Source organism: Daucus carota, chromosome 7, assembly GCF_001625215.2.
Source record: "Daucus carota subsp. sativus chromosome 7, DH1 v3.0, whole genome shotgun sequence".
Taxonomy (NCBI): domain Eukaryota; kingdom Viridiplantae; phylum Streptophyta; class Magnoliopsida; order Apiales; family Apiaceae; genus Daucus; species Daucus carota.
This window is the reverse complement of record NC_030387.2, coordinates 707,627-730,983: the sequence shown is the minus strand read 5'-3', so window position 1 is coordinate 730,983 and position 23,357 is coordinate 707,627. Positions and strand designations below refer to the sequence as shown.

Sequence of the window (23,357 nt, the reverse complement as noted above, 5' to 3'; positions counted from 1 at the left end):
TTTTCTCTCTCATCTTTGCGATTGTCGGTAGTAGATGAAAATTGAAAAGTGATACATTGAAGAGACAAATATGAAAAAAGATTTTTGTAAACTAGACCCACAAATTGCATAGTTGATCTCCGAAATTGAAATCAGTTGATGAATCCAGTTGATTATAGTTGCTTCTGGCCTCGCCAAGGGTTGATTTTGGTTGCTTGTGTATGTTGGGTGAATAGCAATGTTGTTTGCAAAAGTTTGCTGATATGATTTAGATGGTTGCAAGCACTTGCAGCTAGTTGAATTGTAGTTTTGTAAAATTTTTTAACTAAAATCATATTTTCACAATTTGATTTAGAAGAACATAATATCTTGCAAAGAAGTTCACAAAGTTGGGTACATATAAAAAAAAGCCCTTAATATTTTATAATTCTAAAAGAAATCTAATTAAACAAAAACCCATATTAAATACAACTATTTATACATCCACTGTATTTATTCAGTTTAGTTTTAACATAGACGTACGGATAACATATAATCCAAAGTACACGTCAGCCTTCATCTTCCTTAGTTTGTCTGTTACATATAGATAAGATTCAAATATATACACACACGTATACATACACAAAAACACCTTTTTGATCACACAACAATGGCGACGAACCACGAAGAGCTCCCAGTCCCAACCTACTCGAAGCTCGAGCCAGTGTACGGCAGCGGATCGCAACTCGAAGAAGCAGAGCTTCGATTCGCCGCCGTGAAGTCTAAATTCTCCGAGTTTTTCGGGAGTAATCCCGATGTTTTCGCTCGATCGCCTGGTCGAGTGAACTTAATTGGAGAACATATCGATTATGAAGGCTACTCGGTGTTGCCGATGGCTATTAGACAGGATACGATTGTTGCGATTCGAAAGCGTGAGGGTAGGGATGGAGAGAAGGTGATTAGGATTGCTAATGTTAATGATAAGTATGATATGTGTACTTATCCTGCTGATCCTACTCAGGTATTACAACTAAATTTCGATTAATTAATTATCTTGATAAATTTGTAGATTTTCGATACTAAAGTAGGGTGTTTTCTTTAGTAATTTGTAGAGATTTTAATGTGTTATGTTTTTGTAGTGTTATTTTAGTAGATTCAGTAGTGTATTTTTGACCATCCGAATAAATTTGTAAATTTCTTGCCTTCTTGGTCTTAACATAATAGATAGTGTATTTTTTTTTATCTCTGAGGTTAATGAATTTATGGATATGATTATGTGTTATTTATCACGATATCTTAAATATAAAAAAAATCTGTTTCAATATATGTGATCCCGAAATTTTGACGTTGATCATCTCGGTAAATTAATTATGTTGATATATATTTTCATACTTATTGAGGTGTTATGTATTTTTGTATGTAGGGGTGTTTTTGTATAGTTTGACTTTTTGAGCATGTTATGGATTTGGTGATTAATTTTGACTGAAGAAGTTTTAAGAGTACTAAAATGAATTTGATTTGACAGGTTGATAACAATTTAATTTGTAATTGTGCTGATTATTACTATTGCTATGTGTGTGTATGCAGGAGATCGATTTGAAAAATCATAGATGGGGACATTACTTCATCTGCGGGTAAGAATATAGACCTTTATGAATTAAGCATTTCTGTTGACACTATTTAGGTTTGTGTGAGACCTGTGAGGTTGTACTTAATAGGTCTAATTGATTATGTCGTAATTGAGATGTTAGGTGATATGAGCTGTAAAAGCTATAAAAATTGAAGTGCTAAGTTTTTCCATTATCGAGATTATTTTTCTGGAAGGCATTTGGATAATATCGCTCATATCTATAGGACTTCACAGAACTGGATTTAGAAGTACATTATTGTTTAAGTTTATGTTCCTTTCTCCTTATACTAGACTTAATTTTCTTATAGACACTCTTTTCAGTCACAAGTATGTTTGTATAAGGTGTCATGTTACATCTTTAAAATGCATTCAAGACTCATTCTTGAGATTAAACATGAAACAGGATATTTTAGAAATACATATTAATTTGGCATATGAGTAATTTTGTGACATGTTGGGCGAATCAAAACTTATGTGACTTCATATGGTACCAGTACTGGCTACTCAAATTGTGGGGAGCCCGCTGGCCTGAAGTTATAAAAATTATTTATTTGATGCGAGGAAATGTTTAGAGGACCTAAACTATGCGAACATCTACATATAAAGTTTTGAATATTGATTGTAACTGCAAAACTTTCTTAATTTACAAAGAACTATACTTTCTCATTTCTGCTAATGCTCCTCTTTGCAGGTACAAGGGATTTTACGAGTATGCTAAAACAAAGGGACTTGAAGTTGGTCCGCCAGTAGGACTTGACGTTTTAATTGATGGGACAGTTCCAACGGGTATACTTTCTGCACTTTTACCATATTAATCACATGGGTCCAACTATTCTTTTAGGTGATGCGGAAATTTTCTTGATTTAGTAATTCTCTCATTGTTTTGCGACAGGATCTGGATTGTCAAGCTCTGCAGCATTCGTATGCTCTTCTACGATTGCTATCATGGCTGCCTTCGATGTTAGTTTGGCGAAGGTACTGTACTTTTCCTTAACCTCTTATGAACCCTTAATCATCCCGGCCCTTCTTGTTTATCAAAAAGAGCTGTTTGGATTGCTGAAGTATCGCTTACTGTGCTGCTGCAGCATTATCCCTGTCAAGTTCAATATTGTTGATGAATAATATAGATACAAGATTTATAAATCTCCATCTAGTTGGTTATGCCTTAAGTGTCAATTTCAGAAGAAAATCATTTTATTTTTGGACCTTGTCCACTTGCAAAAAATTGGTGAATATTCTTTATCTGTAATTGGTTTGCATCTGCTATAGCTTCTAAGACAGTGATGGGAATAGTGTATAGATGAATGCTCAAAAGTCTGGTTCTAACTAGTAATTACCATTAGAAAATGAGAAGGAAGCATGCCTGAATTTGCCTTTTATAATTTCCTGATACATTTCGATACCTTTATTTCACAGAAAGAGCTTGCTCAACTTACTTGTGATTGTGAGCGACACATTGGAACACAATCTGGTGGCATGGATCAGGTAAATATAGCTGCTTCCTAGAGCAAAAAATGGGGCAAGTTCTCGAGCCTCTTTAGCAACATGCTTCATTCACAACCTAATATAACATTTTAAGCTTTCTATAACAGTTATATGTGGATTCTGTTATCTTATATTTGATCGGAGCAAGTTATTCCTTGTTTGACTTGTATCAAATGCATGAAAACTCTGATGACTGTTAGAAATATAGCAAAGTTTGATATAATGCTATTAATCTGCTAGCACTAGTGCTGGGTATACGTGCATTTGTTTCTGCTGTGTATATGTTGGTTATCACTTATCAGCTGGCACATCAAGGTGAATAAACTTTAAATCAGTCCCTCTTTGGATGCGAACATACATTTTATTTTCTCAAGCTCATTCTTTTTATTGCCTTTTTGTTGTCCTGGAACTGGATATTGCACAATGTCAATTTGTTAGATTGTACTAATCTGTTTCAGAGTTGAAAATATTTTGTTAAACTGCAGAATCTGCAAATCATAGATGACGACTCTTTTTGTGGGTGAATATATGTGAGTAACCTACCAAAAGACTGTTTATAGATGGTTCAACTATTTTACCATGGACCAGGAGCTCCTATGCCGTTGTCCTCCGTTTATGTCACTGCAGTAGAATGAATATTATTACACCTGTAATCAGCATTTATTTATTGTGTTAACATGTGGTGCACGGTATAATCATTTTTGTTCACATCCATAGATCTGTTCAGTTCTATAAATCTTTAATAGTTTTCCAGCTACATCATGGTTGGTATTTAACTGGTTTGTATCTTTCTTTATACGGCAGGCTATTTCTGTCATGGCCAAAGCTGGTTTTGCAGAGCTGATTGATTTTAACCCTATACGTGCAACTGATGTACAACTTCCAGCTTGTGGGGCTTTTGTGATAGCACATTCATTAGCTGAATCACAAAAAGCAGTCACAGCTGCTACAAATTACAACAACCGGGTTGTTGAATGCCGGCTAGCAGCTGTAAGTTTTATCTTATTTACTCATATATATGCATCCCTTGCTTTAAAAAAATTGATCCCCATCTCCAATTTACTGTATTCAGATCTCTATATATGTGTATAGTTCTGCTCTCATGACATAAATGTTAATTTCAGTGTTGTTCTTAATTCTTCTGGATGTGATCAATTTTAGAAAGTTCTATATTCATTTTTTTTTTATCTGAGCATTACAATTAGCACATTCTATTCCTCCTACTTTTGCTGACTTGTAGAGTGTGTTAGGCTCCTCTAGTTCAAAACTGTATTTGTATTGGCTTAATTTTAATTCCTTGTTTATCGACCTTAGGTTTATAATCCGGTCCTGTATACTGCTTCTATTTGCACCTACTTGTGTCTTACTTGGTCCTGCTTTCAGAAGTCAGAAAGATATATATTGCATCTGGGTCATTATTGTTGACTTAAATTTTGACAATTAATTTATATGTGATATACTGTATCTGCAGATTGTTCTTGCTATTAAGCTAGGGAAGGAACCTCAAGAAGCAATTTCTGAAGTGAAAACTCTTTCTGATGTTGAAGGATTGTGTGTAGCATATGCAGATAGTCGAGGGTCTACTGATCCTGGTATTGCTGTCAAGGTAATATTTTTGTCCTATGGTCATAAGAACTAACCATGTCTCAGTTTATTGAGTTTGTTTTACAAGTATTGGTTACATATACCATTAGAATTGTCCTGGCTTGTGAGAAACAAAGTTCCCCCGACACAATCAACTTATAATGTCCCTGTGTGATAGGAACTATTGAATGAAGATCCATATACATCTGAAGATATTGAAAAAATAACTGGTGAAAAGCTCCTTGAGGTTTTTGCAAATTCTCCATCTTCTTTAGATGTGCTTAAAGCTGCCAGCCACTTTAAGTTATTCCAGGTAATTCATCTGAGCAGGCCTCTGTATATCTGTGGAGGTCAGATGTAATGATTCTACTCTTTAAATGGTTTGTTTATAAATTGGTTATTATTTAACTTCTGACTATTAATTAATTTCTTGACTTCATGAGAACTGGTCAGCTAGTTGATATAAATTTTCTCCAAACAAGAATATTTTAACTACCTCCCAACTTATTAGTTATCGACTCATACAGACATCGGTTCTATTTCTATGATACTGTTATAAGATTTGTACTACATTCCTTGTTGTTTGTTGTTATTATTGCATCCTAATGCATATTGACTGACCTTATTACCAGAGAGCCTATCATGTTTACTCAGAAGCCAAGCGTGTATTTAATTTTAAGGATGCTGTGTCAGCAGCTTCAAGGTTGGTGATAGTCTTACCTCAGCATTGTCTAATGCATGATTTTTATTTGCTCAGATTCTCAAGATAGTACGATAAATAATGCTACCAGCTCCAAGCGCTTAAGTGCACTTTGTTAAGATCGTTTTGGGTTTTCGCTTGTTTACTTTGTAGAACTATAAGTTTTTGAAATTAGATTTTCGCCAACAAGCTTAACATAAACCATGATGTTATTATTGCAGTGAAGAAGACAAATTAAAGAAGCTTGGTGACCTTATGAATGACAGCCACCATAGCTGTAGCGTTCTTTATGAATGCAGGTATGTTAGGCACTTCTGTGCATATTCAATTATTGGTTTAATAGACAATTATATTAACGCCCTCGTATTATATATAATTATGGTAGCTGTCCGGAGCTGGAAGAACTTGTACAGATATGTAGAGATAATGGTGCTTTTGGGGCAAGGCTCACTGGAGCTGGATGGGGTGGTTGTGCTGTAGCGTTAGTGAAAGAGAGTATTGTCCCACAGTTTATCCTCAATTTGAAGGTAAGTCCTTTAATTTGCAGTTAAAATTTCTGTTTCAATGAGTGCCAAAATTCTCAAGCCTTAAATAAGTAGAAGTGTTATTGTTTTTGACAATCTAACATCAGTATAATTTACTTGTTGCAGGAACAATTTTATAAATCAAGAATTGACAACGGGGTGATCAAGAAGAATGATCTTGGTCTTTATGTTTTTGCTTCTAAGCCTTCAAGCGGTGCTGCTATTTTCAAGTTTTAGATTATTTAGAATTTTTAGCGAAGGGTTGTATCTTATTTAGCTTCTGTTTGCATCATTGTTAATACAACATAATGCGAGCAATTGCACTAAATTTCTATCATTACTCTTTTAAGCAAGTGTCTGGCTAGTTTTCCCTCCTTTGTAATGTACCATAAAATTGCCCATATTTTTTTCCCAAAAATTTCATTTCCATTCTTCAACGTTGGTAGGACCATTTCCAAATCCCTTTTATTTATTTTTTTGAAGGCGGAATCGTCCAAATTTTTGGGGCATATGTAAAACATGTATTTTGATTTTTAAAAATGCCTGGGACTGGAAATGGGCTGCAATTTGTTGGTGAATGTTTAGTGGGCATGAATGTTTTGGTCGGTAAAAAGTGATTAAATGTATCTTTTTTAAAAAAGTGATTATTTTGATTTAGGATAGTAGGGGTGGGAAGCGTCGACTCGTTATCTTATCCGGTTCTATTCTTGAGTCAACTTAAATTCAACCAGAACTCGACCTCTGACTAATTTGAACATGATCCATCCATTTTTTCCTGAAATTTATTAAAATTAATAATTTTTTTATTAAAGTTATATTTGTTATAATATTTTAAAAATTATGTAAATAATTATTTAATGAAATTATATGTGAATACATATAATTTTAGTAATATACAAATATACCATAAATCTGTGTAATTTTGTAATATAAATATATATAATTAATACTCCCTCCGTCCCTCCCATTTCTTATCGTTTGGGTTGGGCACGGAGTTTAAGAAATATATATAAAATAGTGGAAAAGAGAAGGAAAAGTGGGTGAAGCGGTGGGACCCATTGATTTTTAATGTATAAAAAGAAGATAGTGGAGTAAAAGTAGTGTGAAAAGGAAAAAAAAAGTGAAGAAGTGGTGGGACCCATTAACTATTTTGGGTAAGTTTTGAAATGTAAAGAATTGGATGTGACACCCCAAGAAGGAAAGTGTAAAGAAATGGAGGGGACGGAGGGAGTATAATATATTATTATATAAATAAATGTCGCGTTGAATTCGAGTATACATGTATAACCGGGTCAATTTCAACCGGATCAGAGTTTTTCAATTTAAATCCAATTCGAAATATTGGAAATATAAATTTCCAGTCCTAATTTGTATTTTCTTAAAGAATTCGTGTGAGGTTTCAGATTGTGTCAAGATTTTAAGAACCGCAATGGTAATTCTAGAGATTCCTGGGTTATTTACCAGAAAACAGAAAAGGAAGAGACGTAGGTTTGGTGTCGGTGGAGCTTGAATAAAAACAAATATCCATGCACGTATAAATAAGGATGTAGCAATGTGGCATACATATTTGTGTGTACAAGTGGAGTGGAGTAGTTAATAATACTGGTTTGGATTTTAAAAATTGTACTTGTACAAAATTTGAACTTGACAGTGAAGTGTGTAGTCAGTGTCCTTAATTACAACTTTCCTGCTTGTCCCCAAATCCCTCGTGCATTCATCTTTTTCTGTCTCTTTTCCTACGTGTCACACAACACACTGCACAGAGAGAGATATCAAAGAGAGAGATCAGAGAGAGAGATCATACTGAGAGAGATCAGAGGGAGAGAGAGTCTTGTACACACTCATTTCAAGAATTCCCATAACCCCAGCTGGCTTTATTCCTACATTGGATCTGGGCTTTCCTCAATCACTCCCCCAAAGGTAAAATTTCCTTCCTTTCATCACACACATTCTCAACATTCTGTCTTTTTATGAGCATTTATCTCCATTTTGCATGCTTCTTCTTTTATGTAAAGATAAAGATGATGTTTTTGTCAGTTTTGATCTTGTTGTTTCATTACTGTTTTGGGTTGGATAATTTTGTGTCTTTACTTTTGTTCTTTCCTTTTTTCAGAAGAAAGTTGTGATTCCAATTGTTGGTTTTTTACACTCAATGTTGTAGTTTAATTATTTCTCTTTATGTGTGTTTTTTATAAAGAAGTGGTAAGTTTGTTCTTTTGTCATTTCTGTATATGTACTTAGTGTAGGCAACTGAATTGCCTGATGAATTTTTCTACAGGGTTTTCTTATCTGTTTTTGAAAAAAGCATGTGGGATTGTGTTAAGAGGCTTTTAAGGAGATGATACATTTACTTTGGTGATTTGGGTTTGGGTTAAATTTATTGATCAGGATTGGTGGTGTGTTCTTGAGAGTGTAGCGAGGTTTTCTGGAAGATTCGGGTGGTTGTATGTTCGTATAGTGTCCAATTTTCTGTGTAGACAAGAGTTTTAAGGCTTTTGAGGAAGGAGAAGTAGGATCCCTGATGGATCAACATCCAGTGATAGAAAGAGACTTTGGAGTTGATCTTGAGGCTGGTGAGACGACTAGTGATCAAGCGGAACGAGCTGACAATGTCTCAGCTGCCAAGTTGGAAAGAATTTTTTTTAACAAGTTATGTAAAGGATTTGATAGTGTTGATGCTCTGGAGAAGGCTGGAAATGGGGTGAGTTTGGGTTTATCAAATGGCAGTGTCACTTCTCCACAGGAAGTGAAGTTGTTGGTGGATGAAAAGGTGCAGGCAACAGTGGTTGTTGATTTTAAAGAGCACAAAACAGGGAAGGAGAAACGTAAAACTAAAAGTGCCACGAAACCTCCCCGACCACCTAGAGGTCTGTCATTGGATGCTTATGACCAGAAGCTTATTAAAGAGATCGCACAATTAGCGATGATGAAACGGGCAAGGGTTGAGCGAATTAAGGCATTGAAGAAAATAAAAGCTGCCAAGGCCTCATCATCATCGAGTGGAAACCTCTTTGCCATGCTCTTCACCATTGTTTTCTTTCTTGTGATACTCTTTCAAGGTATAAATCGTACTTGATTGCATATATCACTTGTGTATTGTCTTCTAGCTGCTCTCCTCTATCATGAAGAATTGTTGCTTTCTGTAATGGCTGTTTTCTCCTTGCTCCAGCATAACAATAACAAACTCTGTGATTCCTACAAAGTATAGTTGAGTTCTTTATTTACAATTTACCCTACATTAGTAATAAACTTTCAGAAAGCTCATCTTTTTCTTCCTATGTGAACTATGCTTTACCTTTTTGATAATGTACGGGACAGACCTTGATTAGAAATGTTTAATAAAAATTTTGCATGGCTCTCTCGCTGCTGCTGTAGTTGTTGATGTCATTCTTAATTTGAAGTTAACAAATAGCAATACTCATGATACTGTTAATTATATATGTAGGTGTGCCCTCTAGATCTTCTGAAACAAGTTTCCCAGGCTCTCCAGAGTCCGCTATTGAGGATGGTTCCTTACTACATGGAAACTACTTGAATTTATCTCTTACTGGTACTAATGTACTCAGGCCCGTATCTCCCAAGTATGTCATATCTTTTATCCCTCCTCTCTTCAACTAGCTTGCTTTGGTTTTCGTAATTGTTCATTTTCTGCAAATTTCTCATCTTTATTATCCCTAAAGCGATTTCTATTTGCTCCTTGGCAACTAGCAGTCCTGCACGACAGATTTCTACTTCAAGTCCTGATAATAAAAGGAGCAAAGAAGCAAGATGAAATGGCATCTGAAGTTTACATCCTTATACACACAATAATAAGAATATGAATTTGTCAAGCTTCTTGGAGTTCATGCAAAAGACTTTTTTGAGTTGTGGCGTCTAACAATAAGCAATGCAAGTGCTGTAAGCCTGATCATTACTCAAGGCACTTTTAATGCAGTCTCTGGTGGCTTCTTTTATAAGCCAGTATTATCACATGTCCAGTTTTATGCAGATTTTCTATGTTTTCACCAAATGGTCAGGGCCTCCGATCCGAAGATTTCCTGTTAAAATCTGATATTCCAGGGCAAAGTCCAACAGCTGGTTAGTGTAATTTGTAAATACAATAGACATGTTATATTATTCTAGATCATGGTGATTGTAGCCACAATAAGTTTCATGCTGACAATAATGATGAATAAAATTTCCGTAAATCAATATAGAGTTGATTTTGCTTTAACATGCTTAATGTTCTCAGAATTGACAATGTTATACGCATCTGAAAATTTGATACAAATTTGTTTTTCATTGTGTGCACTCGTAGAGAGTTCACGGGGCACCCGGTATGCGATGCTATTAACCTGGAACTTCCAGATTTTACGCATAACTTTTACAAAAAATATTGTCTCACTACCTTCTGCAACTTAGTTATCCCTGTTTCCATGCCTGTTCCTAGGATCAGCAGTTGACTAAAATTCAAAAATAATATTAATCTTATGTGTTATGTTACCTAAACAAGATCTATTTCATTGGGAACAGTTACATGTTACCTATGCTGTACAAATTAGAATACTCCTTGTTTGTGTGCATATCAGAGAACTTAGACACATGCAAGATCCCTAAACCATGTTTTAGAAGCACATGAGCATTTTAGTTGTATCTCTGTATTGAGAAGCACATTAGAAAACTTTCAAGAATTTGTACAAGAACAGGAATTTAGAAGCTTATAAAACTATTTACTTGCTTCTAGAACTCACAGCTTCATATTACCACTATTAGAATAAATAATAATGAAGATCAAGCTTTGGTCCATTATAAATTTTTTAATACTTTCTTGATTTATTCATATTATTCCCACTATTTGTGCTACTTGTTACTAGTATATTAATACTTTCTGAAGCAATTTGCAAGAAAGAACAAATCTACAGACCACAGAGCACTTCTGAGGCAAAAGTAGAGCACACTAGTGTAGAAACAGTTTTTAGCAACTCAATGAGGAGTGAAAGTCATCAAAGCTTCATTTTTTTACTTGCAAGTTGCAGAATCACAAAGCTGTGCTAGAGGGATATGCTCATGAAAATCTTAATACATATAGGCATATGAATTCTTGGATTAAAATATGCAGACCAAATGGGATCCCTGTAGATTAAACCTTAATTGGCATCTTAAACCAACTTGGCCATCTTGATATTTGTTCATATGCTACACTTATAGATTTAATCAGCAAAAGGAGGATTTCGATGGAAGGTGAACATGTGTACCAGTGTTGTAAAAATCAGTTGACTCGGTCTAATTACGAGAAATCAAAAACCTACGAAATCAGTTGGTTGTTGTAAAAATCAGCTGACTCGGTCTAGTAACGGGAAATCATAAACCTACCGAGTCAGTTGTTTTAACAGATTATTTGGGTGTTTGAAAACGAATATTTAGAAATTCGGCTCGAGTAATTGAATTTAAAAAATGCAGCCGAGTCGAACCGATATCAGATTTTTATTACTAAACTATCGATATATACTTGGTCATTTCGATTTCGAGATACTCTACCTTGTTACACATATTATAATGAAAAGAATATATGAAATATATAGATGCACGCAAAGGAGGCATTTGATCATGATTAACGAGTCCAGTTAATCAGAATTAAAACCTCAAATCCATGTATTCGTGATTGGATTAGCAATATTGTGACATGTAATGCAATATTGTGACATCTTTTTGGATACCCATTCTCGTACCCCATGTTCTCATTCCCGATTTTCATTCTCACTCACGTGCAAATGTAGCTGCACATCCACTTCAGAGTGAAGTTGCACTTAGTCAAATTTCTACATGTCAGATTTCTTGAAACTATCTATTTCAGTTGTAGGAACTAAAGTTAGAAGGTGAGCCTCATCTCTCAACGGCATGGCAGTTCAATCCATAAAGAAAGGTGACGACATTAAAGTAAAGCTGGCAAGAACTGAGTGAGAATGTTATCCTTATCTTATTAATTTAGACAGTTGGGCACACATTTTGTGTCGATGATAATCTGTGGGCCGTGTAAGGAAAACATAATAACACCAGTAGCCTAACACCTTTAACACAATTATCCTTTCTTTTCGAAAATTTGTGATATTTCCGAAAATCCCCCTCATGATTTTTGATGGCACACAAGTTTTGACGGACTCATGATTTTTGTTTGTGTACTGTTTGTTTGAGAGAGATAAGCTCCGTTACTAATGATTTTCTTAGTACTTATTTAAGGGAAGGGTCCGAGTTTCTGATAAGCGATTGTTGTAGCAAGATTCGTGACAAACGATTGTTGTAGCAAGTTATCTGCTGTTTTTATAGGCAAAGACATTAGTAAAAGAACTAAGATGCAATGTAATATCGTTGCTGAATTATATTCGTATTTCTAAATTGAGCGAGACCTTGGAATTTGTAACCTGGGTCGGTCAACTTTAGGTGGTCAACGAGTATCGGAATATCAATCTCATACATGTTTGAATTAGTTATTTAGTGTTATAAAATGAGAACTGCTATTTTTTGAGATGGTTAAATTATACATTTCTCACCTCTCGGTTCATATCATTCCCATACCCTCCATTCTCATACCTGATTTCCATTCCTAACCTTAATCCAAACGCCCACATTGACACGCATAAACGTAATACGTGTGTGCTTGTAATTTGTACATGGCGTGGTCCTCTGCATCACACCATCGTGCTTATAATGGAAGCAGCCACAAGAGAAAGATCGTGTAAAAGTTTGTTTATTGTAGGTAACGGGGCTGAGGTCCTTGCTTGCTTACTTGATACACTGCTTACTGACTTCCGCGATTCAAATCATTCCATCTATAGCGAACTTTGGAGGACCCTGCTCCGTTTCAATATCAAATTGGACCTCGAGAGCTCTTTGATGCTCTTAAGCCCTGTGATGGAATTGGCCTTCACGGTCTCCTCCGCGATGTAGCCTAGACTGGGTACATCTGCTGTCGAACTTTTAGGATTTGATTTTAGAGTTAAGACACATAGTGCATAATTGAGTTCTCTTGCATGTGTTGATTATAATTTATAAGGTTGTTGGTTGTATCTCGGGGGCCACCAAACAAATTTTTGAAAAATATTTATATATATTATTAAATTTTGTGGGGGAATATCCTTAATCTTGTAGAATTTAGAATTGTGAAAAAAATTGTCAAAAAAATTAAGGGAGGATTCTTGTCTCCCTGTGCCTCTTACTAGATCCGTCCCGTCACCAGGTAAAATGGTTTTACTAGAGCTAAGTTATTGTAGATAGTATTTTCTTGCAGATATATATATATATATGCGAAACAGAAATCAGTACCTACGCAGACACACATTTGTCTTTGTAGATATGAGAGTCCTGTGAATTACAACATTGTCCTGATAATGGAAACAGTCACAAGAGAAAGATCATGTACAAGTTTATTAGTACTAGGCAACGGGGCTCGAACTCCCTGAAGGCTCTTCACACACTGCGCAGTCACGTCTGCAATTCCATTCATTCCATCTTCAGCGAACTTAGGATCTCCTCCTATGGCCTGCTCTGCTTCCGGGATAAATGCACTCAGTATCATCTTGTAATCCTCCATACACTGGCTCAGCCTCTTTTTCAGTGCCGGGTTGGCCCTCGAAAGCTCACTGATGGTCTTGAGCCCCGCGGTGGACTTGGCCTTCACAGCGCCAACCAAGATCAGGCCTAGACCGGCCACATCTGCTGTCGAGCTATGAGGATTTGATCTTAGAGTCGAGACACAGAGTGCATAGTTGGGAGTTTTCTTGCATGTGTCTAATATGAGGCTGTTGGTTTGATGCTGTGCCTTGACTAGTAAGGAGCATGGGCTCAGTACAAGAAGCAGGATTATAAATGAAAGATTGATCAACATTTTGTTGGAGAATGTTTGGTACTAGAGAGAAATGAGAGGGAATGATTGAGTTGATAATAGTAGTAGTGATGATTTGTGTTACATAAGTAAGATGTTGTGTGTTTTATAGGCAAGCTATTGCAAAGTTTGCTAGGGACTCTTTAAAGGAGCACTAAAAATGAATTATTGCATGATGGTGTGCACGAGATTGTTGGATTATTGAGAGGGCGTTTGGATGGTGAGTTTGAACGAGAATCGGGAATAAGAATCAGAGGTATAGGAATGGACATCCCAATAAGAGTGCAAGAAATGATTTACTCTCTAAATGAGATTATGAGATTGAGTTTGTAATATTATAAAATTGTTAATCCAAACGCCAACACCAGAGTTTGATGTTCCGATTGTTCATATCATCGTTGACGAGTCTCATTAATCATGAATCAAACACCTGTTGAGTGTGTTCAACTATGTCATGTCAATAATCTTTATTGAGGGGTATTTTAGTAAACTCACCGGCTCAATCATGCAAATCAGGTTAGATTTGAGAAAATGGTGGGGTTTTGGTCCTTGTAAAATTGGCCACGTACCAGTTATGTCCTTTTAGTGAAGAATGAGTATCCATTCTTCACGACAACGAAGAATTGATGTTTTCTCTGCATTTTCTAGCCATTACTCCTAGATATAAATCTGAATTTGTAGTGTACGACCACATAACATGTTCTTGACATTTACGTGCAAATCGTATATTCTCTGTTCCACATGAATTTGTATTCTCTACCTCAGCGAGGTCGTGACTCGCCGTTATTTGTCTGTCAGACCCGACTCAATTAAAAAAGATCATATCACATAAATAATTTCACTACATCCTTGACATAAATTTTAAAGTTTTATCATTTTAAAAATCGAGGGCCCTTAAAATTTTAGATCATATGCAGTTAGGCTCCCGGCACAAATTTACACATCAACAAAGCCTACCAAAAGAACACTTTGATATGCTTGAGCTGTTCTTGATCCTGATAAAGCTTCCATGCCCATAATTTGCAGATTATTTGTTGAACAACTTTAATTTGAATCGTTTATAAATTGTTGAACAATTATATCAGATATCCTGAATTTTAGATCAGCTGGTTGCAATTATTGTTGTGAAACGACTAAGAAAATTAATCGGAGATTGAAGATTAATCAGATGATTAATTGAATAATCAGAGATTTAATCAGTTCGTCATGCTACATAATAAGAATTAATCGATGATAAATCACCGACTTTTTGAACAATGAACAGACTCGAAGAGTACACACCCGTGAACGCACTCATACGTGAGGCTCTGTAGAGCTCTGGATCACAACAAATTGCTTATAATGGAAGCAGCCACAAGCGAAAGATCGTGCACAAGTTGATTAATCGTAGGCAATGGCGCTTCGAGTCCTTGAAAATCCTTGATACAATCCGTAGTCACCTCTGCAACTCCCTTCATTCCATCAACAGCGAACTTAGGAGGACCCTGCTCTGCTTCTGGAACAAAATCATTCAATATAGCATCGTATTTCTGCCAGCATTCGCTTAGTTTTCGTTTCAGGACCGGACTGGACCTCGAGAGCTTGACGATGGTCTGGAGCCCTGCAGTGGACTTGGCCTTCACGGTTTCGACCACGATGTATCCTAGACCGGCTACATCTGCTCTCGAACTGTTGGGATTTGATTTTAAAGTCGAGAGACATAGTGCATAGTTGGGAGTTTTCTTGCATATGGCTATTATAAGGTTGGTTTCATGTTTTGCTTCGGTTTGGAAGGTTGATGGGCTGAGCAAAACTAACAAAAGGATAAATTTCACTAGGGCTTTGGATGAAATTTTGAGCAACATTATGTTGTAAAATGTTTTGCACCAAGATAAACAAGAGGGATGGAATAAGTGAGGACATAAGTAAGATGTTAGATGTGTCTTTTATAGGCAAGTTATAGCAAAAAAATTATATGACTAGGATTCACGCATGTATTAAGATAAGATGAATATTTGATTCGCATTTTATCTAAAATTCATCGATTTATAATGGCATGATCAGGATTGTTATAGAAATCTTTTAAGACAAGATATTATAAGATCTTAATTGTAACTTTTTTCGAAAATTGAGTATTCTTGTTAGAAGATGAACATATATATGACTAGGATCCAGGCATGTATTAAAATAGGATGAATATTTGATTCGTATTTTATCTGAACTTCATTTATAATGATATGATCAGGATTGTTGTAAAAATCTTTGAAGACAACACATCACAGGATCTTAATTGTAATTTTTTTCGAAAATTGTGTATTCTTTGTAGAAGATGAAGTTGAATAATTGATTTGCATTTATCTAAAATTTGCATATAAGTAATGAGGTTATTCTGAGTGTTAATTGGTTTGCATTTATCTAAAATTCACTTGTGTGTAATTGAATTTTTAGCAACAAATCTTTCATGATAAGATAGTATAATAGAGAAAATTGCACTTTGTGTGTTCGCAGTTTGTGTGTGAAATTGTTAGAGCATTTGGGATACATATTTTCAAAACTACTACTTGTTATACTACACATCTTAATTGCTAAATATTCTGTGTATCACCGTCAAGTTTACACTAACACGGTTGATTTTTTCCGGAAACATTTTTATGTGTTTGAGATACTACATTTCCAAAATTAACACTTGGTATACTACAAAAATTACTGCAACAATCACCAGATAAAATATATAATATATCCAATATTACCAACATATATGTCCGTCAAAAAAAAAAAAAAACCAACATATATGAACATCCATTTCTATTTTAATTCTTATAAATACATACATATTCGGAAAAATACATAAATTAAATACAATACAAAATATAATTACATAAATATAATAACATAACAATACCTTGAATTAAAAAAATAATAACATAAAGACAACAATCCTTTTGGCAAAAAAAAAAAACAACAATCCACCATCCACCATCCAAATCCATGGATAAAGTTCTTAAACAACATAAAAACACGAATTACAAACTTAAAAGGTCATGTTAACATGATCAAGGACATGAACAGGCCTTCTCAACAGCACGAAAGTACTAACATAGTTAAGCTCTTTGAACCATTGAAAAGTAAGCACTTGATCAATAAACCGCATAAAACCTTACGAGCATATACTCTCTCCGTTATCTTGTGCTAAATTAACCCATTTCAGTGTCAGGATTGAGAAGCCCCTCATATTCAAGCTGCACATAGAAAGGTCAAGCAGGTTAATGCATATTGGTATAGTGTTTCAAACTTTACAGTATATATACATATAACACTAAAATTGCTTACAGCCGCTTTATTATGTGCTAGTCATTCTTCTGTAATCTTCTTGAGCTCGCTTGGAACGAAACATGGCTTGAACACATATATAACAGATCTCTCAGTACGCTCTTCAGCCTGTTTCCTGCTGGCTTTAAAGAATTCCTCCACTTCACCTTCTTGTTCTGGGTCTTTGGTAGCTTCATCAGGAATCTGAAGACCACTCAACCACTCCCACTGCAAATATAATCTTTCGGTACTTTCTCCTCTCTTAGAAACCCCTGTAAACAGCCTACATAACAGGAACAGGTAAAGCTAAACAGTATCACTCTATAATTAGCATGTATGATATATCAGTTACAGTCTTATTTCCAACTTATTGTCTTGACATTTTAATCATGGGGAGCTGTTCGTTTAACAATCAAAAGGACACAGAAAATCTTATTTGCTTCAATAGTCATATGATTTAATTATCTAGTCATACTGGAAAGCATAACTTACTTGAATTTTGATAGTGTGACGACGCATATTGAGGAAGTCTCTTCGCATCTTCCAAGTGCGGAATCGATGTTGGATTTGAACAGCAGCAAGCATCTTTTTTTTTGTGCCATGGTTGCGGTATGCATGCTGGATCTTCATTGCTGCAATAATATTGCGTGCTTCATCCTCAGGATTAGAGAACTTTACTGCATTGGCTTGCACCCTAAGTGATTGCTCCCTAAAGGCAGCCTGAATGTGTGCTGCTGCATCCGCAGCTGTTCGATAAGCTGCCAGAGTATCCTTTAAGTACAGAACCTCCTCAATAAATATCCCAGGGCTAGTAGGATTAGTTGTAGTGATCTGCAGTGAACCACTGACATTTCCGGCTATGGTCATATCTGCAAAATGTTGCAATAATCCCTTTTCTGCAAGATAAGCTGCCAAACCATCATAACCATGCTTGGATGCAAGATCAGCTGCCGTACATCCACCAGGGTTTTCTGAAGTGGGATCAGTGACCAAATTTGGCTTTGCCCCAGCAGATAGAAGAGTTGCAACCATGTCTTCCCTGAAATGAGATATAACAGTCAGCAGCATCACACACACGGAAATACACCTCTGAAACATTATAATAGAAGGGCGTCCCTTAGCATTTTTTTAAAATCCGAAAATAACAAATTTCAGAATAGAACCAGCACTTGGAAATAATATGATGATAAGTGCAATTACAATGCACTGCAGCGTCCAGCATAAGAGAATTCACTAATTAATTTTTAAGGGAAAAAAAAGGTATCAAACAGGGTGCAGATATTCAAGCAGTATTACAATTTCGGGAATATAACCCTATATACCTTCGACAAGATGCAGCCCAATGAAGAGCTGTCCACGCAAATTTGTCCCGATAATCCAATGATAAGCCAGATAACAAAAATTGATATACAGCCCACTTATAACCAAGAATAGCGCATCCTTGGCCTTGATCATCATAATCAGTAACTTTACATCTTTCTGCTATTCTTTCCAATAGCCATTCCCGTAGTCTATTCTGCAAAGTTAGCTCAAACAGATTGTCTTTTGCTTGTGGGAATGATAATCTATTGTCTGTAATATATTTCAAAAAAGATCCCCAGTCATTGCCAATTTGAGCTGTTCTCTGAGTAAACAATTTGGCTTCTTTGAGGGCATTCTGTGATAGTATAGTAGAATATGTACCAAGTCTCCTTGATGTAGAGAACAGTAAATGAGCAAGCCTCATTTGATTCTGAAATTCCACCCACTTTGATTCATCATCTGTCAAATTGATCAAATTTTCCATCGGAGGGGATTTATACTCAAAGTTCACAACTTGACTGATAGACTTCTGGCCGTCAAAGCTTACATAGAGATCAACTAATCCAGGCTTGTGCGATGAAATAAAAGAACGGTATCTCCAGGTGGAACAAGTTCTGCAGGAAAACGTTCATCTCCACATACAAGAAGTAAGTTGGAGTTTCCACATGGGGAATGTGCTTCGTGAAAATATCCAACAACTAGAATCTGCAGCAGTATGTATTAATGAACAATGACAACATTATCTATATAAATCAAGAAGATACAATTAAAAACAAAAGTCTGCTTCATATGGAAAGGGAAAAAGCAAGTATATAACATATTTTTTAGAGTAACCGTAGACTGGTGATTTATTGCTAATGAACAATTCTTTGAAGTCGATAACAATTAGCAAATGCATTTGTCCTAACACTGCAAGGATCAGAAAACACAACAGTATCATTTTTAACTGCTCTTTATATCTTACAACTTGGGTACTCTTCAGTTTATTCAAATGAATATCTAGTACTTCTCGTTTGTGCTTGCAGCTCATCTTTGTTTATTTCCATTTCATATAAGTTTGGACTTGGAAGCATTAGTCTACAACAGCCTACATAACAGGAACAGGTAAAGCTAAACAGTATCACTCTATAATTAGAATGTATGATATATCAGTTACAGTCTTATTTCCAACTTATTGTCTTGACATTTTAATCATGGGGAGCTGTTCGTTTAACAATCAAAAGGACACTGAAATCTTATTTGCTTCAATAGTCATATGATTTAATTATCTAGTCATACTGGAAAGTGTAACTTACTTGAATTTTGATAGTGTGATGACGCAAATTGAGGAAGTCTCTTCGCATCTTCCAAGTGCGGAATCGATGTTGGACTTGAACAGCAGCAAGCATCTTTTTTTTCGTTCCATGGTTGCTGTATGCATGCTGAATCTTCATTGCTGCAATTTATTGCGTGCTTCATCCTCAGGATTAGATAACTTTACTGCATTGGCTTGCACCCTAAGTGATTGCTCCTTAAATGCAGCCTGAATGCGTGCTGCTGCATCTGCAGCTGTTCGATAAGCTGCCAGAGTATCCTTTAAGTACAGATCCTCCTCAGTAAATATCCCAGGGCTAGTAGAATTAGTTGAAGCGATCTGCAGTGACATTTCCGGCTATGGTCATATCTGCAAAATGTTGCAATAATCCCTTTTCTGCAAGATAAGCTGCCAAACCATCATAACCGTGCTTCGATGCAAGATCAGCTGCTGTACATCCACCAGGGTTTTCTGAAGTGGGATCAGTGACCAAATTTGGCTATGCCCCAGCAGATAGAAGAGATGCAACCATGTCCTCCCTGAAATGAGATATAATAGTCAGCAGCATCACACACACGGAAATATACCTCTGAAACATTATAATAGAAGGGCTTCCCTTAGCATTTTTTCAAAGTCGAACATAATAAATTTCAGAATAGAATCAGAACTTGGAAAAAAGATATGAAAATGATAACTGCAATTACAATGCACTGCAGTGGCCAGCAGAAAAGAATTCACTAATTAATTCTGAAGGGAAAAATTGAAGACTATTACACAAGGGGAAAAAAAGGGTGTCAAACAGGGTGCAGTTATTCAAGCAGTAGTAAAATTTCTGGAATATGACCTATTTACCTTCCACAAGATGCGACCCAATAAAGAGCTGTCCACCCAAATTTGTCCCAATAATCCAATGATAAGCCAGATAATGAAAATTGATATACGGCCCACTTATAACCAAGAATAGCACACAGATGAATTACTCCTTGGCCTTGATCATCATAATTAGTAACTTTACATCTTTCTGCTATTCTTTCCAATATCCATTCCCGTAGTCTATTCTGAAAAGTTAGCTCAAACAGATTGTCTTTTGCTTGTGGAAATGATAATCTATTGTCTTTAATATATTTCAAAAAAGATCCCCAGTCATTGCCAATTTGGGCTGTTCTCTGAGCAAACAATTTGGCCTCTTTGAGGCCATTTTGTGATAGTATAGTAGAATATGTACCAAGTCTCCTTGATGTAGAGAACAGTAAATGAGCAAGCCTCATTTGATTCTGAAATTCCACCCACTTCGATTCGTCATCTGTCAAATTGATCAAATTTTCCATCGGAGGGGATTTATACTCAAAGTTCACAACTTGACTGATGGACTTCTGGCTGTCAAAGCTTACATAGAGATCAACTAATCCAGGTTTGTGTGATGAAAGAAAAGAACGGTAAACTCCAGGTTGAACAAGTTCTGCACGAAAACATTCATCTCCACATACAAGAAGTAAGTTGGACTTTCCAAATGGGGAATGTGCTTTATGAAAATATCCAACTAGAATCTGCAGCGGTATGTACTAATGAACAATGACAACATTATCTATATAAATCAAGAAGATACAATTAAAAACAAAAGTCTGCTTCATATGGAAAGGGAAAAACAAGTATGTAACATATTTTTCAGAGTAACCGTAGACTGGCGAATTTTTTGCTAATGAACAATTTTTTAAAGTCAATAACAATTAGCAAATGCATTTGTCCTAACACTGCAGGGATCAGAAAACACAAAAGTATAATTTTTAACTGCCCTTTAAGTCTTACAACTTAGGTACTCTTCAGTTTATTCAGAAGCATATCTAGTAGGGCTGTCAAAAAAATCCGGAAAATCCGATATCCGTCCGAAAAATCCGTTACCGTATCCGGGAAAAAGCGGATATAATCCGTATCCGAAATAAAACGGATATTATCCGTATTCGAATCCGGAGATTGCGGATATGGATATGGATATAGGCGTATCCGTATCCGAAAATATCCGTATCCGAAAACATTTAAATAAATATATAAATAAATAATATATATATATTAATATTATATATATAATAGTACTTATATAAATTTATTATATATATTTTTTGTTTTTTTCATGTAAATTTAAAACAAGAATTAATATTTTAAAATATAAAAATATGAAATTAAAAACAAAAAGAAATACAATAGTCACATAACCATAGCACCAGACACCAGTGTACCACATTAGTAATTAGTTTACACTTTACAGCTTACACCGACTAGTTCCCCAAAGCTAAATACCTAATAGCTCCGCGCCCCTCCCCTTTTCTAACCCTAGAAACAAAATCGAATATCCCACGCCATGCTAGATTTGACGATTTCTTCGACTATCAAGCCCCCAATCAAGTTACACCAGTTTTTAAGTGTGCTTATTCCATACAACCTCTGGCCTGGGAAGGAAGTTGTTTCAGTTTTGACATCTGTGTTTTCATCTGAGATCTGCTAACCACCTATTTCCTCATTTCTGGTCAACAAACTTGTTTTAACTAATATTGTTTGTTTACATTTTTTCAGTTCTACAAGTGGAAGACTATTACTGGAGAAAGGGAACTATCTTTTTTTTTGTGTGTTTGAAAAAACGGATCCGGATATTATCCTTATCCGGATAATATCCGGCGGATACGGATACGGATATTTTAATTAAAAAATTTGCGGATACGGATCCGGATACGGATACGGTTTTCAGTAAGCGGATTCGGATACGGATATGGGCAAATCCGTATCCGTTTTATCCGTTTGACACCCCTAATATCTAGTACTTCTCATTTGTGCTTGCAGCTCATCTTTGTTTATTTCCATTTCAAAAAGTTTGGAATTGGAAGCGTTAGTCTACAACAGTTATTATTAAAATTAGCAGCAGATAAGCCACTTAAGGTTCTGTTCACTACAGGACTTCCAAAGTGAATTAAACTAATTGAAATCATAAGGTTCAAACATCAATAGAAAAATAAATTCAGGTCGGGATAATATTTAAGATTAAATATAATTGTGACTAGGATAATATCATATGCCAGTCCATAACTTACAAAATTGCAAAATATAACTTTTTCTATTATAAGCTACACATAATTAGGGAGTTCCAAAGCTGTGCCTGTACCATTATAGATACTGTGCATATACAACAAGTGTATTTGTCCAGAATATCTCCTGGTGGAAGTTACTATTATATAAAAGCAGAATGATTGTAAAACTCCAACGGCTGTATGATCATAGTTCATTATGGAAGAGTAAATAAAGCCTCAATCAAATTTTTCCGAACTTAATTTCTAAATGCATCTTTCCACTTCCCAGTCTATCCATAACAAGCATGATGCTATAACATATATATTAATGTCAGAAGATATTGGAATTGTATTCCCAGTCTTTCATCCTTTTATATTATATTTTCTTCAGCAAATATAGAAGATACTCTTTAGAGATTAATAAAATGTATCCAGTATGTGACATGACAATATCAGTCAAAGGCAGCGTGTAGAGATTGAAAAAAAGAACCTTGGTTTCCTCAGTTGTAGGAGCGGATGTAGGAGAGACATCGGTTATACTGAATATTTGTTCCAAGCCTGATGGCTGATCGTGATACACTGAAGTAGACGCTTTCTGATCAGTTGAAATAGAATATTCCAAATTCTCGTCACCTGTCAACCCTGAATCTGGAGAATCAGTCATGACAGTGGTCATCC

The 23,357-nt window shown here is 35.6% G+C and overlaps 5 protein-coding genes and 1 pseudogene across 6 annotated transcripts; 2 read left to right on the top strand and 4 right to left on the bottom strand.

The window, feature by feature from the left end:
* Positions 1-463: 463 nt before the first annotated feature.
* Positions 464-6,255, top strand: LOC108196702 (galactokinase). The gene is made up of 12 exons (XM_017364105.2): positions 464-979; positions 1,546-1,592; positions 2,280-2,374; positions 2,481-2,563; positions 3,005-3,073; positions 3,878-4,063; positions 4,545-4,679; positions 4,836-4,970; positions 5,290-5,360; positions 5,579-5,656; positions 5,743-5,884; positions 6,008-6,255. Exons 1-12 carry the CDS (start codon positions 629-631, stop codon positions 6,116-6,118), a joined length of 1,503 nt encoding a protein of 500 aa, XP_017219594.1. The 5' UTR covers positions 464-628; the 3' UTR covers positions 6,119-6,255.
* A 1,270-nt stretch (positions 6,256-7,525) lies between these two features.
* Positions 7,526-10,094, top strand: LOC108194336 (uncharacterized). 2 transcript variants are annotated; one of them, XM_017361288.2, is made up of 4 exons: positions 7,526-7,801; positions 8,160-8,940; positions 9,327-9,462; positions 9,590-10,094. In XM_017361288.2, the coding sequence occupies exons 2-4, from the start codon at positions 8,403-8,405 to the stop codon at positions 9,651-9,653; spliced, it is 738 nt and encodes a 245-aa protein (XP_017216777.1). In that variant the 5' UTR covers positions 7,526-7,801; positions 8,160-8,402; the 3' UTR covers positions 9,654-10,094. The 2 variants fall into 2 exon arrangements, with proteins under 2 accessions (XP_017216777.1, XP_017216778.1); XM_017361289.2 differs by having other exon boundaries at positions 7,529-7,801; positions 9,593-10,094.
* Positions 10,095-13,134: 3,040 nt separating this feature from the next.
* On the bottom strand, positions 13,135-13,840 carry LOC108193132 (cell wall / vacuolar inhibitor of fructosidase 1). Its single transcript, XM_017359650.2, has one exon. The coding sequence runs from the start codon at positions 13,740-13,742 to the stop codon at positions 13,227-13,229; it is 516 nt and encodes a 171-aa protein (XP_017215139.1). The 5' UTR covers positions 13,743-13,840; the 3' UTR covers positions 13,135-13,226.
* Positions 13,841-15,061: 1,221 nt separating this feature from the next.
* On the bottom strand, positions 15,062-15,583 carry LOC108193131 (cell wall / vacuolar inhibitor of fructosidase 1-like). The gene has a single exon (XM_017359649.2). The coding sequence runs from the start codon at positions 15,581-15,583 to the stop codon at positions 15,062-15,064; it is 522 nt and encodes a 173-aa protein (XP_017215138.1).
* A 916-nt stretch (positions 15,584-16,499) lies between these two features.
* Positions 16,500-19,762, bottom strand: LOC108196380 (calmodulin-binding transcription activator 5-like; annotated as a pseudogene).
* On the bottom strand, positions 19,759-23,343 carry LOC135146784 (calmodulin-binding transcription activator 5-like). Its single transcript, XM_064081323.1, has 4 exons — positions 23,170-23,343; positions 20,476-21,170; positions 20,129-20,162; positions 19,759-19,962 (listed from the first exon to the last, which is right to left on the bottom strand). Exons 1-4 carry the CDS (start codon positions 23,341-23,343, stop codon positions 19,759-19,761), a joined length of 1,107 nt encoding a protein of 368 aa, XP_063937393.1.
* Positions 23,344-23,357: the final 14 nt, after the last annotated feature.

Bases quoted from the DNA above. Each gene is read 5' to 3' on its own strand.
- LOC108196702 (XM_017364105.2), top strand. From the start codon at position 629: ATGGCGACGAACCACGAAGAGCTCCCAGTCCCAACCTACTCGAAGCTC. The intron at 2,564-3,004 runs GTACTGTACTTT...TTTATTTCACAG, and splicing joins TCGATGTTAGTTTGGCGAAG to AAAGAGCTTGCTCAACTTAC. The intron at 3,074-3,877 runs GTAAATATAGCT...TTTATACGGCAG, and splicing joins AATCTGGTGGCATGGATCAG to GCTATTTCTGTCATGGCCAA.
- LOC108194336 (XM_017361288.2), top strand. From the start codon at position 8,403: ATGGATCAACATCCAGTGATAGAAAGAGACTTTGGAGTTGATCTTGAG. The intron at 8,941-9,326 runs GTATAAATCGTA...TTATATATGTAG, and splicing joins TCTTGTGATACTCTTTCAAG to GTGTGCCCTCTAGATCTTCT. The intron at 9,463-9,589 runs GTATGTCATATC...CTTGGCAACTAG, and splicing joins CTCAGGCCCGTATCTCCCAA to CAGTCCTGCACGACAGATTT.
- LOC108193132 (XM_017359650.2), bottom strand. From the start codon at position 13,742: ATGTTGATCAATCTTTCATTTATAATCCTGCTTCTTGTACTGAGCCCA.
- LOC108193131 (XM_017359649.2), bottom strand. From the start codon at position 15,583: ATGTTGCTCAAAATTTCATCCAAAGCCCTAGTGAAATTTATCCTTTTG.
- LOC135146784 (XM_064081323.1), bottom strand. From the start codon at position 23,343: ATGACTGATTCTCCAGATTCAGGGTTGACAGGTGACGAGAATTTGGAA. The intron at 21,171-23,169 runs GTTCTTTTTTTC...ATACCGCTGCAG, and splicing joins CTACAACTGAGGAAACCAAG to ATTCTAGTTGGATATTTTCA. The intron at 19,963-20,128 runs GCATAGCCAAAT...ATGTCACTGCAG, and splicing joins CATCTCTTCTATCTGCTGGG to ATCGCTTCAACTAATTCTAC.